Source organism: Amblyomma mixtum, chromosome 6 (genome assembly GCF_055824585.1).
Source record: "Amblyomma mixtum isolate Tamu chromosome 6, ASM5582458v1, whole genome shotgun sequence".
In the NCBI taxonomy this organism is placed as follows: domain Eukaryota; kingdom Metazoa; phylum Arthropoda; class Arachnida; order Ixodida; family Ixodidae; genus Amblyomma; species Amblyomma mixtum.
The window spans coordinates 108,940,791-108,958,255 of NC_143017.1; the positions used below are offsets into that span (position 1 = coordinate 108,940,791).

A 17,465-nucleotide genomic window follows, 5' to 3' on the forward strand; every position below is an offset into this window, starting at 1 on the left:
GCGAGCAAAATTGCAGGAGCCTCTGTTTGCTCGCAATATTGTTACGGCCATAGGCTTGGACAATGAAGATGACGAAGTATAGTATAAGCGCATCCCGGTAAAATGTAAATCAGAAAATTTTTTTTTTATCCCTAAGAGCCATAAACATTACAGAGGAGGAGTGGTGAAAAAGAAAGATACAAATGACGAATATAGAAAACTGAATGTACTCTACAAAATATATAACATTAGTGAGAACTTGAATACGCTGCGTTAACTAAAGCAGCACGGAAAATTTGGTTACCGTTAATATTTATGACTTCTGCGGGAAGGCGGTTTCATTATCGTGCGGTACAAAGTATGATCGCTTGAGTGAAAATTTGTGCGCTTGATGATTCAAAGCCAGTTTTTTAACTGTGTTCAATGCGGTTTGATAAAATTGAGGGTAGGACAATCGAGCGAGCTGTTATTGCTGGCGTAAATCTGATTCGGCCGAAAATAATGAAGTGCTTATTACTTTTTCCTCGCCAGCATTAAAAATTAAGAAACAACAAATTAATGCGAGAAAAAGCAAACTTTCGAAGTTACTCCTAAGCACTCAAGACCAGTTTAGCTACCCAGATGTCTGCGCTTAACTCTGCGAGCCGAGATGGTCGGTAAGGAAGCCAGGACAAGCAAGCGTCAGTGAACATAAGCGCTGCGCCCTTACTGAATGAATTGTCCTCCAAGGTAATACAAGGTAATACAAGGGGGTGTTTCCTTATTGTTGAGAACGCATACTGCGAATTACCTCAGCGTTCAACCTCGGTTAAGAGAGCTGGTAGCGAAGACAGCATTTACCTGGTGACGGCTTTCATTACGCCGGCTGTAAATGAGGGCTCTGCGTGCCAGCTTATCCCTTTCCGTGGGATTATCATTGTGTATGTCCCGCTTTTAATCTCTGCATACCAACATGGCAGTAGAAAATAGTTCCAGACAACAGTTCTGAGGAAATATTGTTATCGCGCCAAGAAACGCTGCAGAATTGTAGAGTACAGTAGTTTATTCGACAATGAAGGATACCCATCTGCTTAAAATAGAAAAAGATAACGCACTGCCGCTGTCACGTTCTGTATTAAGGTTTACGCGCTAGCGCAATTCTTTGTTTCACGTTAGTCTTAAACAGCATAGCCGCGCTTAAAAACCTACGATAAGGAGAAATTTGTAGCAGTTAAGAGTGTTACGACGCCCGACAGTGTCCGTGCAAGATTTTTACTTGACGCATTGTACCATGAAGTAAACATGGATTCTGCTCCAGGTACTACATTCAGCCAGGTCACGCTGCGGAGCATCGCTTATAGCAGCAATTAAAATTACATTTCGAACGACGTTAAGTTTACATAATCGACTCGTGGAAGAAAAGTAAATACTCTTACTTTCACTACACAACGACCTCCATTGCCTGTCAAAAAAAGAAAATACTTTTTCTGCACCTAAATTTACGCAAGCTCATCCCCTCACAAAAGCAGCTCACAGATGTATGCTGGACAGCAATGGAAGAGAGAAAAAAAAAACAGAACTGAGGGAGAACCGAAGTGATATACGCTCATGGCATTGTGCAAGCAGCCAACATATGATTACATACTGCCACTTTCTAACTTCTCAATAGGTTTGTCGGCTTGACCATTACGCAGTAATTGGATTCTCGGTAGTACGCAGCTCACTGCATAAGGTTTAAGTATGAAATGTTTACAGCGGACATCACAACAGGTTTCCAATTCATGAGAATTTCTGTTCGCTGTGCTGTATGCCAATCTTCAATCTGCCAGCAGCTATTAGACTGCCGTTATACCAACGCGAACAGCTTAGTGGTTGAATTGTCTTGTCAGAATAAGACTCTCTATTGAACGTCCTACAGTTGTATATCACACCACAGGGCCAGAGGAGTGGGTGCCATCTGCTTCTGATAATCTGCTAGAGTATTAGTCATCCTGTCGTTCCCGCAAAAAAAAAAAAAGATTCAAAAAGCAAAAAGCGACAAACTTCTAATCTTTAATACAAAGGAAAAACATTCAAGTGACTAAGTCGGAAATAGCACAAAATATCTTCTTTTAATGGTCTTAAATTCTTCCTTTCCTTTGCCGGAAAATAAGGCACATTTGAAAGTAATCATAACTAAAATGGGAGACAGAGCAAAAAACAGTAGCTTATAGAAGAGCAAAGAATAAAATAAAAGGCGGAAACTAAGCAATGTGCCCCGGCACACTATGAGACACTAACAAAGCGATGAAAACCTCAGCGGCCAGAAAGGGGCAGAGCACAAAGCACTGTATCACTGGCTGATCGCGTTTTGAATGCGAAGAAAGACAACTTCTGTCATTGTCTTGAAGAAAAGAGTCGCAAAGAGACAACTAAAGCGGATAACAGATTGTTCGCGACATCGGAGAGCCGCGCGACGCAGGGAGATAGCGTCCTTGTTGCCCGAAAGAATTGGCAATCATCCCGGAGAGTTGTTTGCTGTTCGCCCATTTTTTTTTTCGGCTCGCTTTTCACATCGGGAGTCAATTTGAGAAGTGTCGGCTGCCGACGGATCCAGCACCGGCGGAAATAGGAGATAAGCGTGGCTTCGGCGCCTCTAAGAGGCTCGACGAGACACCAGACCAAGAGCAAATAGGCGTCGACGGCGCAACAACCTTTCGAGCAAAATCATGAAGAGACAACAGAGAAGCGTCGGTTCTCTGTGGGACCAATATCGTATCGCGAAAGTATGAGAAAGGCTCGTCCACTGCCGATGCATATTTGTCACGTCTGCCTATAGCTTGTTGCAAGCCTAATAATATGCAGATGAGGAAGGAAGCATACATTCTTTTCGTTCCATATCAGGGACCACTTTGCCATGCAAGCACAAAAAGACGAACTGAAAAGAATGCTTCGTTATCAAAAGAACCCAAACTGCGTATTGCACTCAACAAAAGTAGACATTCACGGTCATCCTCGGTCGCCGTAAGTTCGCATCGAGGCTGACTGCAGAACGAATCTTTTTGGTGACTTCTTTCTTTTTGGTGACTTCAACTATCCGACTATCAACTGGCCTCTGCTATCAGAACCTCACAAATCACAATCAAACGAAGCAAAACAGTTCCTTGATTTAGTTCTAGATTTCAACTTACATCAGGTAATAACATGCCCAACAAGAGGCGACAATACACTGGATCTTTTACTGACATCTAATCCAGACGACATTAAAAGCATAAACATATTACCGGGCTTCAGCGATCATAGCCTACTTCATATATGCATCTCATTACCAATCAAAAAGAGATCCCCTACCCAAAAGCTTATCACTGATTATAAGAGAGCGGACTTTGAAGCAATTAACCGGGAACTTGAACAGTTTTATGAACACTTTAGTACTATATACTCATCTCGCTCTGTCAACACGAATTGGGAATTATATAAAAACATGATGCTTAATTTACAAGCTTCTTACATTCCCACCGTCCTTATAAAGACTGATTTAAACAACCAATGGTTCAACAACCGTCTTAAAAGCCTCCTTAACAAGAAAAAACGGCACTACAGGCACGCGAAACTAGTTAATAGCTGCACGGCATGGGAGCGATACCGTCTTAGTGCAAATAATTATGTTAAAGAATTGAAGGCGTCGAAAAAGAAATTTTGTTCTTCTGATCTGCTATCAATATTACAGTCAAACCCAAGTAAATTCTGGCGAATTCTTTCTCCCAAAAGCCATACTAAGCAGTTCGAACTCTCAGGAGATGAAGACCAACCGGTCGAGGTAGAACAATGCGCGACGGCTCTTAACAAGTATTTTTCATCAGTGTTTTCTTCCACTAGCGCTATTGTCCCTTCCATGCATGACTTTCCAGTGACTTCAATGCCAGAAATAGAAATTAATGCCGATGGAATAGCCAACTTAATTAACTCCCTCAAACTATCGTCGTCAGCTGGATGTGTCCAAATTAGCACCAAATTGTTGAAGAATACTACCGCATTATCAAGTAAAATACTATACCTGTTGTTCTCACAGTCCCTAAGTACCGGCGAAGTTTCTCACGATTGGAAAAAAGCAAAAATAATTCCTATTTACAAATCAGGAGATCGGTCAAAACCAAACAACTATCGACCAATTTCGCTCACCAGCATCCCGTCCAAACTCCTTGAGCACGTTATAGCATCAAATTTAATCGCTCATCTTGAATCACTAAATTACTTCTACCCGCACCAACATGGCTTTCTAAAACTACTATCATGCGAAACACAGCTCGCCGAATTCACTCACGACATCCTTCAATACATGGACAATCGCCTACAAATTGATGCCATCTTTCTCGACTTTTCTAAGGCATTCGACCGTGTTCCGCATAATCATCTGCTAGCTAAACTTGCTTTACTTGGAATCCCGCAAACATTACTTATCTGGCTCGAGCACTTTCTTAAAGGGCGCGTGCAATTTACATTCGCCAACTGTTGCAGCTCATCGCATACTGACGTCACATCAGGTGTCCCCCAGGGCGCAGGGTTATCACCGTTGTTATTCTTAATCTACATAAATGATCTCCCATCTAACACAATAACCAAACTTCGACTTTTTGCGGATGACTGCGTCGTTTATAACATCATCCATGCCCCTGAAGACACCATTAAGCTACAAAATGATATAGACACAATTGCATCATGGTGTGAAAAATGGCACATGCCACTTAACCTAGACAAATGTCAACTCATGTCCTTTTCTCGTAAAAAAACCTCTATTAACTGCACATACCATATTAATTCAACTCCCATTGCCCGAACTTCCTCTTACAAATACCTTGGCGTTCACCTGACATCATCCTTATCATGGGTCACTCATATTAATTCAATATGCTCCAAGGCCTCACGCACTCTTGGTTATCTGCGACGGAACCTAACATCAGCACCACCTGAAATCAGACAACTAGCTTATCAGACATACGTACGCCCAAAGCTTGAATACGCCTCATCCATCTGGAACCCTTCGCAAGCATACCTTACAAATGAATTAGAAGCCGTTCAAAATCGAGCTGCACGGTTTATCATGTCACAGTACTCGCGTGATAGTAGTGTCACTGCACTAAAACGAGCCCTTTCCCTCCCAAGTCTCCAGTCACGTCGCACCGTATCACGCCTATGCCTCCTTCATTCCTTTTTCTACCGCCCTATTAACAGGCATCCTTTACTGCAGCCGCCATCAAGAATATCCCCTCGCCTAAACCACACTCATCCCATAGCTCCCATGAAAGGCCGCACATCAGCTATGAATGATTCATTCTTTCCAGATGCAATAGCCCGATGGAATGCCCTGCCTGATAATATTGTTTCTTGCACAGATCGAGCAATTTTCCGCACTGAATTAGCAAATCAACTGTGTCTTACGTGATGTATTCGGCTTCATCAAATAATCTGATCCTGTGTTACTGTCTGCTTCAATGGTTTTTTTTTTTTGCTCTGTTTCGTTTCATTGCTTTTTTGTTTTTGTTGAGCTGGTACCATATGTTACACACTGTTCTTGCCCCCGCCTTATGTAATGCCCACGGGCCCTTAAGGCTTCAATAAATGAAATGAAATGAAAATGAAACAAGAAAGACTGTGGTGAGCTCAGTACGTGCGGCACAACATGCACGCTTAGTCAACTGGTCCTAACAGCAGCTTTCCTCTTTATTCCCTTTTGATTATAAAATCAAATCAAATCGACTTATTTGTCGATAATGTTCGCGGAAAGGCACCTTGCAGTGTCTTGAGTTTAGGCGGATTTTAAGAGCCGACGAGGCAGATTTCCGCGTGGCACATCATCGCATAATGGGCAAAGTGTGAATATTGTCCTGAGCAAGCGTCTGCTTGAGCCGCCCTCGCATACACAGTCGCTGTGTTTTAGGGTTCGTGAAGGGAGCCCGTACTGAGTATAGTGCGAGCCTCATTATCGCGCTTTGTGGTGGCCGTAGGGTAGTATCCACGAAATGCCTGTCGATAGAGTCCCTGTGTGCATCTCCCGGTCTCAACAGTGTAGAGTTCGTCAACGATATCCCGGGAAGAGGCTGCGCAGCTTTGCCATGTGCAGCTGAGTAGTGAGAGTTTTTCAAGCCGACTTAAGTTATCATGGATTTTTTATCCTACTTGCATCGCCGCCGCGCTGGCTCAGTGGTTATGGTGCTCGGCTGCTGACCCGAAAGACGCGGGTTCGATCCCGGCCGCGGCGGTTGAATTTCTTTGGAGGAGAAATTCTAGAGGACCGTGTACTGTGCGATGTCAGTGCACGTTAAAGAACCCCAGGTGGTCGAAATTTCCGGAGCCCTCCACTATGGCGTCTCTCATAGCCTTAGTCGCTTTGGGACGTTAAACCCCATAAACCAAACCAAACCAAACCTACTTGCATCACGCACTGCACGAGGACAGTGGACGCTGGTTCAGATAGCTGCCTCAAAGTTTGCGCACACTCTTCACGGGGGAAAAATCAAATTTCTTAATAGATTAGTTTTATATTCTTCAATTAATCGAAGCTTTACCCTTCTGCTTAAGTTTCGTGGGTCAGCTGGAATGCGAAATGTGGAGGGCGTTTTTTCATTTTTTGCAAAAGAGCTTTCAACGAAATGTGCGCAGTTTTATCTCGGCTGCCAGATGGAACTCGGGGCACAAAATAACCATTATATTACATCTTGTTTCCTCTTCAACACAGGGTTTTCTAGTTTAAATGTCAACAGAAAAACACTTTTCTGGTGCTTTCTTTTGACTAACGCCGAGTACTTCGTCGCTTCCCAGGAAAGCGCTTTTTACGGCTCTCGAACATTCCAACAGCATGCTTTCTTGGCGTACAAAAATAAATACTATCTTTTTAAAATCTGTTTCGTTTTACTTTCTAGTCGCATTAATGTTTGCGTAAACGCTCTCCATGGCGTCTCCGCTGCCATGGTTTTGTCTCCGTACAAAAACTTAGGCCTACTTTCTGTTTTGCGCAGTTGTGTACACACGCAGGCTTAGATGTGCGTGTGATTCAACACATGCCGCCTTACATGCCCATAATCCAACCATATCGTTAAGTGTAGTTACGTGTGCATTTCTCTGCATGTTTTGCACTCGAGCAGCAGTGAATGTCCCAGTTAATGCTCTGCTTTTCTGCCCCTCTCGTTAACCACGTCCCCCCCCCCCCCCCCCGTATTTTTTTCTTTGAAACAAGCTTGTCAATAGCTGCCAACAGTATCTTCCTAATATGCAGTAGGAGCACATCCCGCAAAATCTCATGGGGGTTAGTTTTGCATGCCCATTAATAAGTTGTCATCAACATGTGACTTGAAAAACAAATAAAGTGCAGTCTCTATCATTGCATGCCACCCCTCACCCCCCCCCCCCCCTCTCCGACGACCAATGAGCTCTCATCTGCTTCCGCTCTCTGTTACTTGCAACAATTAGTTCAGCGCATCCTGACGCCCCAGAGAAATTAGCCACCGTCAAGCCAAAAGCGGCGTAACGCATTTCACGAAAACTGCATTCAGCTTGAAGCTATCGCTCGGCAAGGTAAGTTTTCGCGTACAGCGTCCAACCTTTCCGGAATCCGTCCGACTAGATTCATATGTGAAATGCTCATCGATGACGTAAACCGTTCGTCAGCCATGCTCCCCCGATGTATCGCTGCTCTTGGAGTCTTTTGCAAGGACAGCCTACGACCGGTCATATTTCTGTTTACGCCTCCTTTCGATTACAGCGCGCCAGAATTGCCGCAAGCCTATCAAAGACAGTATACGATTAGCCGTGCTGAAGCTATCGTTGGGTATGCGTTCAGTGTCATAAGAACAAATTGCTTTGCTTCACAGCAAGAAATTCTTATGATAGCGACGAATACGCAATGGATGCGCGCAAAGGATACAGTTACAGATCCGGCTTGGATCAATTTCATGTTTACTTCTGCTAAACAGGCAGGCTGAAATGCCTTTTATTGCGCAATGTGTTCTACAGCCATATTTCTTAGCGCGGTAGTGTCAAAAGCGCTCCGCCAGTTTAGGCGCAACGAAATTGTTTAGTTGCGCAACACAAGCAATATTTTTCCTGGCCGTCGCTTTTATCGCCGAGTCGATAAGACACGATGCTTGCGTCGAAACTAGAAAAAAATAATAAACACATCCTTAAAATAAAGATATCCATAAGCTTGTTTACCCTTTGAGCATGTTGCTTTTATATCTGTTCACTTGAATTCATCTTTACTTATTGGACAACAAAACTAAGCAAGTGATTTAAAAAAGATATCCGTCAGAGGATCTTAAAGTCCCTCGTAATTTCGCACTTCATTCGACGATCTATGCGACTGAGATTGAAGTGCGCTTGTGAAAAGAAGCAGGAAACCAATTTCGTCATTTAATGATTCTAAAGGGTCGGAGAGTACAGGTCATGCATGTTGCCTCAGCATCAGTGCGCAGTTCACAATTTACCGCCTTTCAAGTTTGCCATGAGCCAGGCTTCCAAATGTGACGCACTTTCGGTTTCCAGTTCCATTTGACGTAAAAGCTTTGAATTTTTACGCAGCCGGGATACTCACGTTAAAAAATAACTGTATTAAAATGCAGACAGTTTCACAGCTGTAAAAAGGCTTAGGAGGAGCAGCTAAAATGTACGAGCTAGCAAACCCCGTCTATGCGCTAGTGTTCCGACAAGTACTGCACTCGACTTGAGCATCCACCCTTTGTTGAATCGGCAGAGTTTTAGAGCACCATTACAGGACAGCTTTCGGCAAATTGTTGCTGAAGCCGTTGGGGGGAACGATGGCGAAAGATTGCTTGGCCTTCATGGTCTTCTAGGCTCGCACTTTTTTTTTTGTCCAGAAATATCTACAATCTTTGTTTCGCATTTCACAACAGTAGGCACTGCCTAGAAAACACCAGTAAGGGCCACAAAATTGCAAGAATTCACGCACGTAAATAAGAGCGCCAAAAAACTTATACCAATGAGTGTTTATCGCGACACTGAGCGTAATTCTTAACCTGTATAATGAAAACAAGAAAGTAACGGAGTAAAAAAAAAACAATAGTTTTTTATTAGGACGGCTAAGAAAATCAGCGTACTTGAATAAATACGCACGAGTTGCGTAGAAGTTACGCGCCTCTGTCAAGGAATAAACTTTATGAATGTTAGAGTCAGTGACTCTAACATACATATCATGTTTATCATGAGCCAAACTCAAGGTTAATTTTGCTATTCTGTTCAGCAAAGACAAGTAAGAATTTCTTAAGTTACAGATTCTATACAACCTTAATTTCTTCGAGGAACCTAAGGAGAGATGAAAAATATTTTCCTTAAAACAAACATTGGTGGAAAGCAATGTATTCAAAGTAAAACCGCAAGAAGTGCTTCCTTCTCAGTTTCTGAAGGCTTGTGCACGAATATAATAAATAGTTCACTGTGACTACCAGTAGTCGTTCCGAGCAGTATATGGTCCGTGCCGAGTTTACTGGCGTTTATGTTACTTGCCATATAAAGACGTGATACGCATCCTCCATTAGTTGTACTGAAAACAAGTTAGTGCGCTTCCACCAAGTTGGCGCTGCTCTGAAGCCAATGCAAAGCACCGGAAAGATGGATACACTATCAAAACCAGAATTCTCATGACACGAGTATTGCTTCAAAGACGGAAGGCTGCCTAAGGCGCATACAGTGAAAAAAATGATGTAAAGAGACAAAATGAGAGAGAGGAAAAGGGAAGCAGAAAGGTTAACCAGAACGTTGTTCGGGTTTGGTACCCTGCACTGGGGAAGAGGGATGAAGGGATTTAAAGGGGGAAGAGGCGAGGGACAAAGTCACAATCGGTCACGCAAGCATGCTGCTTTCAGGCAATTAAACAGTGTTTAGTAGGCATTCAGGACCATCAATTGCTGTGGCCATGGTCCGAGTATGTTACCCTTCGTTACAGGGCGAGCATCGAGGCGGCAAAGCCCAGCATAGTCTATGTCTTTAGGTGCTGAAGAAACGGGCATTCACACAGTAGACGTCCGATTGTCTCCTCACAGCCACACACTCAGATAAAAAAAAAGTAAAAAAAGAGTAATCTGTCCTCTAGCTCACTCCCTTTTGTGAAAAGGAGTGCGTTAGAGGACAATTTTACGCCCTTTTTTACTCCCATATAGGCGTATTCGTATTTAGAGTGCATGTGACACAAGACGGGCTGTCGCCCATGCCAATGCGGAATGAATATTGCTCTGTAAACGCATCAACAATGTTGCTTTACGCTGTGGTAAGTTAGGTGGAATATGAAGACGCGGTACACTGCCCAATCTATACAGAGGACGTTTAAGAAACGTGTTCCATGCGGTAAGTGTGAGCTTTCGAGCCGGCCTACGAAGTCTACCAGCTGCATCAACCCTTGATACAGGAACAGTCACGTGAAGTCCGTCATTGTGGGCAGATATGGCAACTTCGCACGAGCGGTGGTTTCCTATGATGCCGCAGTGCCCTGGAAGCCGTTAAAAAGTTGTATCATGACCTTAGTTGATTGCACCGCCGTAAACTTTGCAGATTTCTGAAAACAGTTCTACATGCGATCGTCGGCGCAGTGCAGCTTCTAAACCTTGGAAGGCTACTTTGGAATCAGAAAAACGGACCATTACTCAAGATTTTATTGAATTACGAACTGAACGGCAGCCTAAAAGGCAGCTAGTTCTGCACCCGTCGAGGAAGTGTGGTAAGTTGTTTTGACCTTGATCAAGATGGACTTAGCCGGGATGACCACAGGCCATGCATAACTGGTGGAGTTAACTGAGCCGTCGCAGTAATTGTGTCCGCTCTGTATGAGAAGAATTCTGAACAATCACAGTGCTATACCCCTTTTCACACTTAGCATGCAATGCCGTGGAAGCTACGCAAGTAGTGTTCCCACAAGAGAATATCACTCTGAACGGAATAGGCGTCATGAAATAGCGACACACGAAAAAATAGCACAGCGATGAAAGAGCGCAGGGCAAAAACAGCATGCCTTAAAACGGTCCGCCGACAGAACAGCGCAGCGCCGTATGGTGCAAGCTTTGCTTGTAGAGGGCAGAACTAGTGGTTATGCGGTCCTACTTGCTAGTCTTTAAGGATCGTATTTTCTGCGCTGCCATTCTCTTTTTACTTCCATTCTCTAGCCCACTTCGCCGGGTAAATTTTGGTGAACTCATTTTCATCGAGACAACGCAATTATTCCTCAGTTATTGTCGGGTACCAGGAATAGTAATGAAGTCTGGTGCTTACATATTAACCATACGACTCGAGCCTCTAGACGATTCCTAAATGGGAGGTTGTGCTGTCGTATTTTAGACCACCAATTCCCAAAGCATTTCCAAAGACCATTTAAAAAAACAGTGACAAAGAGGAAAGGTGTCTTCCTAAGTACTGAGCAATACATCCTAGCCTAGCCTAACCTATCGACGCCGCTGCCGTGTGGGTTTTAGTTTTCTGTTTACTGTTACTGTAGTTCGCTGTGATAGTACACACCTCCCCCAGCACTGCATCGCACTGCGCTGCGCTGCTCTGTAGTGCTGTTTTTTTCCTGTGTTCTTCGGTGGTCATGCTGCTTTTCCCTGCTGCTGTTTCTCAAGCAAGGAGCGGTATGAAATATCATCGTTGTGATTGCAAACCAAGGACAGGGTAGTCAGGAGTTCAGGTATTGAACACTCTGATTGCGATAATTATAATTTTCGATAATGATGAGCTACTTTTTTGGGCGCGGATAGAGTCAGGGCGAATATATGTGCCAGCCGTGCATCACCAGGACGCATTTCACTCTTACTTCTCAATGTCTCGGATGAACAGGAGACACGCAATGAAACGAAGTCTAGAATGTTGCCTGTCGCGGTACAACAGCGATTGGGGCTCTTGGGTTCATCTTGTCGAAGAGGAATGAAAATATCGCAGGCAAGGCAACGGGGGCAGTAGATAAGGACAATGCTGTATGGCAGTCATTCGAGGGCTTCCGGAACTAATAGGAAATGCCCGTTGGCACCCTAAATGCTGCATCGATACCAGCGGAGAGTGATAAATTGTGTAGTGTGTTTTACGCCTGCACGCATGAGGTCTTGTGCGTCGCTGCGGGACTTATCGAACGCCTGGCTGAACTTACAGATAGTGAAGGCAGTCATTAGTGAAAGGACATCGGGAGAAGTTCTGTTATATTCTGTACGTATGTATTTGTGATTTGACAAAAACATTCACTTGCCCATTGTGATAAGAAAAACAGTTTTATTTCTTTTCCTTGCAGCTTGTAGTCAGTGAATTTTTTTTTTTCAAACCGCTACGAATTTCTCTCGCCAGGCGAGATTACGTCCAACGTTTGACTGCATGTAATATGTGTACATCAATGTTATCTTTTATCCCTAGCTAAATTTGATGCAAGCAATCGGCAAATCTTAATGGTGTCCGCTTGCCTCGTCGATCGAGCATATACATTCTGATAAGAGCGCTTTATTATTACTTTAGTAGAAATTCTAGAATAGCGAGAAAGAATGAAAACCATAACGACAAGAAAGAGGGAGAGGTCGGCCGCTGGAAACGTGACCGTAGTCTGCTACTGCGCACTAGGCTAAAGAAGAAGTGAAAGGAAAAGACAGAGTACAGATGGAAGGTGATGATGTCACAATACAATGGTTTGCATCGACCTCCCCGGACGGTACACATTTCCACACGCACCCTGGCTTGTAGAAATTTTACGATTCAGTGCTGCCACAGGAGCTGCAAATGAGGCCAGCCTTAATACGCTTCCTATGTATTATCAACATTTTCACTGTTCATGCATGCGCGAAAATCTAAATTCCTTTTCTTGTGTGATAGGCGAATCTATCGTGTGGGGCGAGCCGTTTACTTAAACACCTGCATTACAGATTGAAGTCCCGCTTCCATAATTGAATTCACTTCATTCAGTATTCAGCACGGGGCGTCGGAGCGAATAAATAAGTAGGAAACGGCAAATCTTAGTTTCCCTTTGACGAGTAAATTAGGCGCCGTTTCTTAAGAGACTTTTTTCTGCTCAAATGAAATAACTATTTATTATGGCCGGTTCCGCTGAATTCAGTACCAATATTAAATGCAGATTATGAGTGCCGTGGTCGACGCTAGGCGATATGAAGAAGTTATTTCTGGATCTGTGACTCTTCAGATGTCTAGGCAGAGCAGTTACCGAGAGACCACTGTAAAGCTAGTCCCACCAGCACGTAGGAGCCATCACCATCACCACTGCCACTTACATGACTTTCCTGCGGCAACGAAAGGAGCTTTGCAGGTAGAAAAATAAAATTCACGAGAGTCGTAGTGAACTGCGGGCGAAGATTATAGGCTGACTGCTATGTTTTGAATCTAATTGTAAACGATTGTAAGCGTGCGAATAAACAGAAGCATCTCACACAGCAAGCCAAGAGCATTTAGGATTGTTCTTTATCTACCTCCTTGTTGCTTGCGTCAGCGACAACGAGAAAAGCAGTCCGTGAAGGCGGCAGTTTGTTGTTGTTGTTTTTTCAGCCGTAGTTTATGAGCCAGCGACGTGAGGAAAGTACCCACCGGACAAGGATTATTCAAGCATAGATATCGCAGCCATTCCTCCACGAATAGACGAGCAAAATATACTGCTGGGCGGAATTCATAGCGTGCACAAGGGAACCTCATTATAAGGGTCCTTGGAGCTGGTAATCGGAGATGGAGTAGTATAAAACTTTATTGCGCAAAATTGGACCGGTAATCGGAGATAAAAAGCACCTCTCATGTTCGGTCAACGCATATTGTTCATTTTTTCCTTGCATACATTATTTCGCGGATTACTTCTTGAAATAAGCACACAATAAAGTGTTCTGGAGAACCACATAGGAGCATGGCACCTTAAATTCCCAAGAAAGGAACATACGCGTCTTGTTTTACTACACAATTTATTACCGAAGATCACGGGGTGTCTCTTTCAATCCCGAAATTACTATGAATGTTGAAGCGCGCATTATAGATTTCGAAAGGAACCAGTGAAGCTTGCGAAATGCAGTTAACCTACTTGAATAACTAGGTTGAATATGGCTAATATAGAGAAAGGAAAACAGCGCGGGTTCTTAAAAAATTTGTAGTCAGAAATCAGCGATACAGGGGCCCAATAGCTACAGTAACATTGTTCATTAAATTTTTTTGCGGTCGCTTTTCAACTATGAATTAAAATTGAGCATATCGTTGGTGCCGGCCAAAGCACAAAAAAAAAAAAGACTCGAGCTCCTTCCCAGTAATGGACCGAACGCAAGAAGTTCTGTGAGATTCAATAATTTTTTTTGAATTTTTTTGTGAACTTTCCAAAGAACTGTTTTAAACTATTCATGGCCTTCTGCTCACTTTGTTTACAGCCTTCCTCTAGCAAACACAAAGCATTATTGCATGTGCAAACGCGTGGATAATGTGAAATGTAAAATTGTTCGCTAGAATAAAATAAAGAATAAGAGGCGGTTTTATAGAAAAGAATATATTTTGAACATTCAGCCAAAATTACACCATAAGTATTACCGACAAACACGCTTCTGTCGTCTCTCTAAAGAGCGTTCCTGGAGGCGAATAATACCAATAACATATTAAAATATTTCGTGAAGACATAAAAAGAGTTATTGTCTTCAATGTGGCGTTCTCTTTTTTTTACCTTCCCGTTCACTGATTTTGTTAATCGCTGCCTTTCGCGTACTAAGAGTCGAAGAGAAGTTGCAGAGTTCTCCTGCAAATTTTGTTTTGAAGCCGTCGTTTTTATTTTGTTTATTATCTTTTATGGTGAAAAAAGTGTGTCCCATCTGCAAATGTTGTCAGTGGAAGACAGCCGACTTCTTATCACTGGGCTTCAACGAAACATGCGGCGTGCATCTGTCTTCATGCTCGACAAAATATTCGATGGCTCCGCGTTATCTTTTCCGGCATTCTTTGTACTGTACGTACGCATACCATTTTGCGTGCTCGCTCTTTCTTTTCTATTGCACCTGGTGTTTGTTCGGCATCCTCACTCACTAAGGCCCAGAACACGGGCCTGCAGTACTTACTAAATGAATAAAAGATTGAATCACGCAGTGCGCAGCATTGAAGAGCTCTTCTAGCTGTTCGCTTTTCCTTCGCAAAGCCAGCCCCGTAAAAGCGGCTGCCAGCTGGCTGCACGCAAAGGCGTCAGAGCAAACCAGCGAGGCACGCTAGTTTCTGCGTTGCCAGTCAGCTGAGTCTGCCCGCGCCAAGGAGAACAGCCGGGCGCAGGTGTGCCCGCCTGAGGGAGGAGGCTTGGCCCGACCCCGGGTGACGTAACGACCGCCGCCGGCCTCTCCTCCGAAACAAAGGGGCGCTACGCTCCGAGCGTCCCGCGCTGCCGACGCCGAGCAGCGCACGCGGTCCAGACAAAGCGCCGGCGGAGAACGCGAGGACGGCTTCGCCCCTCGACCGCGCTGCAGCGTGACAAAGCGCGGGCGTCGCTTGCCCGGCGGCGAAGCCCGCTGACTCACCCTTGTGCATTCCGGTGTATTTGTCCTTGAGAACGATGAGCTCGTAGATCTTGCCGAACTGCTCGAAGAGCGGCCGTAGGTCTTTCTCATCCAGGTTTCGCGGAATCTGGCCCACGAACAGCTTGATGGCGTCGTGGTCCTTGACGGGTGCCAGCTCGCCGTTGCCGTTGTGGATGACAACCGAATCCAGTACTCCGTTGTGCAGCGCCATGTTTGGAAACTCACAGCACAACATGCATGCGACCGTCGGTGGAGGCGCGGGGGCGGCAGGCAGCGGCACACTCGCACGCACACACTTGGCTCGCAAAAAACTCGACGCGGTCTGTCCGCGAGCCGCGCGCACGGGGCCGCGCGCCGCCGGCGCTGCGCGCGCATGCGCGCACGGACGCCGCGCGGGCTCCCATTGGTCGAAAGTAGGTCACGTGACTTTACCGACTCTGTCTTTCCCTTCGTCGCGCGCCGAGCAGCATCATTCGAAGCGCGGGACGCGGTGAGTTTCGCGCGGTGTTCTCCCCGCATCCCGAACCGGAGGAAGGGAAAACAGGCTGGCGCTCCCGGTGCGCTGACATGGTTATCGGCGTCCGAGCGCCTCGACTGCACATCGCGTTTCGTAAGGTCGCCTGCTTTCAGAGTCTTTAGGTTTCTTATTCCCTCGCTGCAAGGCGGGCAAGTAGTTACTTCGTGGAAAACGGTGACCACTTTCGTTGACATTTTTTTGCGATTGTTGTTGCTAATGGGTCTTGACAACAGTGTGTATCCGTTGCTGGGGAAAAGAGCCTGTTCCTTTATCCTGCCGCCTAGAAATGTAGTTCGACGTAGACGGCAGGAAGAAACACGACCCCTATAAGACTTCCGTTTCTTCGTCTACATCTTTTCAGGCGTATGCAATTTCAGCTCAAATATTCAACAAGCCTCTGTTGCAAGTTTAATACTCGACACGCACACCGGCAGGCGCTATATTTTGTAACGACGCATTTCTTTCCCATTTCATTTTGTTGTGATGTCAATCAAGACGAAAGCAACAGCAGGCGGAGAAGCAAAAGGCCACTCAGAGGTACGGCCGGTCTGGTTGCAACGTAGCTGCTGGCCGCCGTACTGCCGCCACATCCCGTCCGGCTGAGCTCCCCGGACCACGCTGCGCCACTTAGTCGCAGAACTTACAGCCAGTTTCTTCTCGACATGCCTGCCTAAACGCGTGGTCTTGCGCTTTCATTCGACGGTGAACGCGCCGGTCCGCACATCTGATCTGAGTATTGCGCGCTTTTATGCAATTTAGGGGACATCTCTAATATTTTAATGCTATTGTACTTGCCGCAGAAAAGTCAGCGTTGTCGTTGGCATCATTAGCTCTGAGCCAAACATCCATGAAAAATTTCCAGAGAAGCAGCCTAGGTGGAAGCTGGACACCTAGGTCTCGTCACCTTATGACGTCATCACAACCTGGCCACCGAATTGTAAGCTAACTGCCTACCGTGGCAGGTGGCACTTCTAATGGTGTCTTCGACTGGTCGTTTCAGATCGCTCTAGAGCGCTCTGAGATGCAGCCGCACGTTAGGCTGGTCGAAATCAAGCGCTCCGACTACATTCGGCTGGTTCTTTCGGAGCGCCCGCCTCCAGCTCAGAGCACTCTGAGGCGCTCCGAGAAAAAAGTCGGAGCGGCCCCGAGATGTGTTCACGTGACAGAGCCACTTCCGCCGTTTCGCGGAGACGGATGCGAAGCCAGGGTAACCAGGGCACATCACGACCGGTCTGGCGAGGCATTCTTACGCATCCGTAGAAGCAAGTTTTGGCGCTTTAGGTATTAGACGCAGTTAAAACGTCCCTGCTGTGTGGCTCTGTGAGGGGAAATGTCGAAAAGCAGACGAATCATTAAGCTGGGTACGCCGTCTGTGTTGCTGTCACATCTGGGGGCTGCCGCGGCATATCCAGAGTGGTACAACGGGACACTAATTTTTTTTTTTTTCGACGCGAGCCGGAGACGAAGAACTGCTGGTGCATCGATACAGGTTCAGCGGCGACGGC

General features: G+C 45.3%; 1 protein-coding gene across 1 annotated transcript in view; it reads right to left on the reverse strand.

Moving 5' to 3' along the window:
* Nucleotides 1-15,738, reverse strand: part of LOC149339988 (CUGBP Elav-like family member 4) — a 162,524-nt gene extending 146,786 nt beyond the window's left edge. Inside the window, exon 1 of the mRNA XM_089551037.1 lies at nt 15,444-15,738. Within this exon, the coding sequence (XP_089407163.1) occupies nt 15,444-15,678 (235 nt within the window). The 5' untranslated portion in view covers nt 15,679-15,738. The remainder of the gene's footprint in view (nt 1-15,443) is intronic.
* Nucleotides 15,739-17,465: the final 1,727 nt, after the last annotated feature.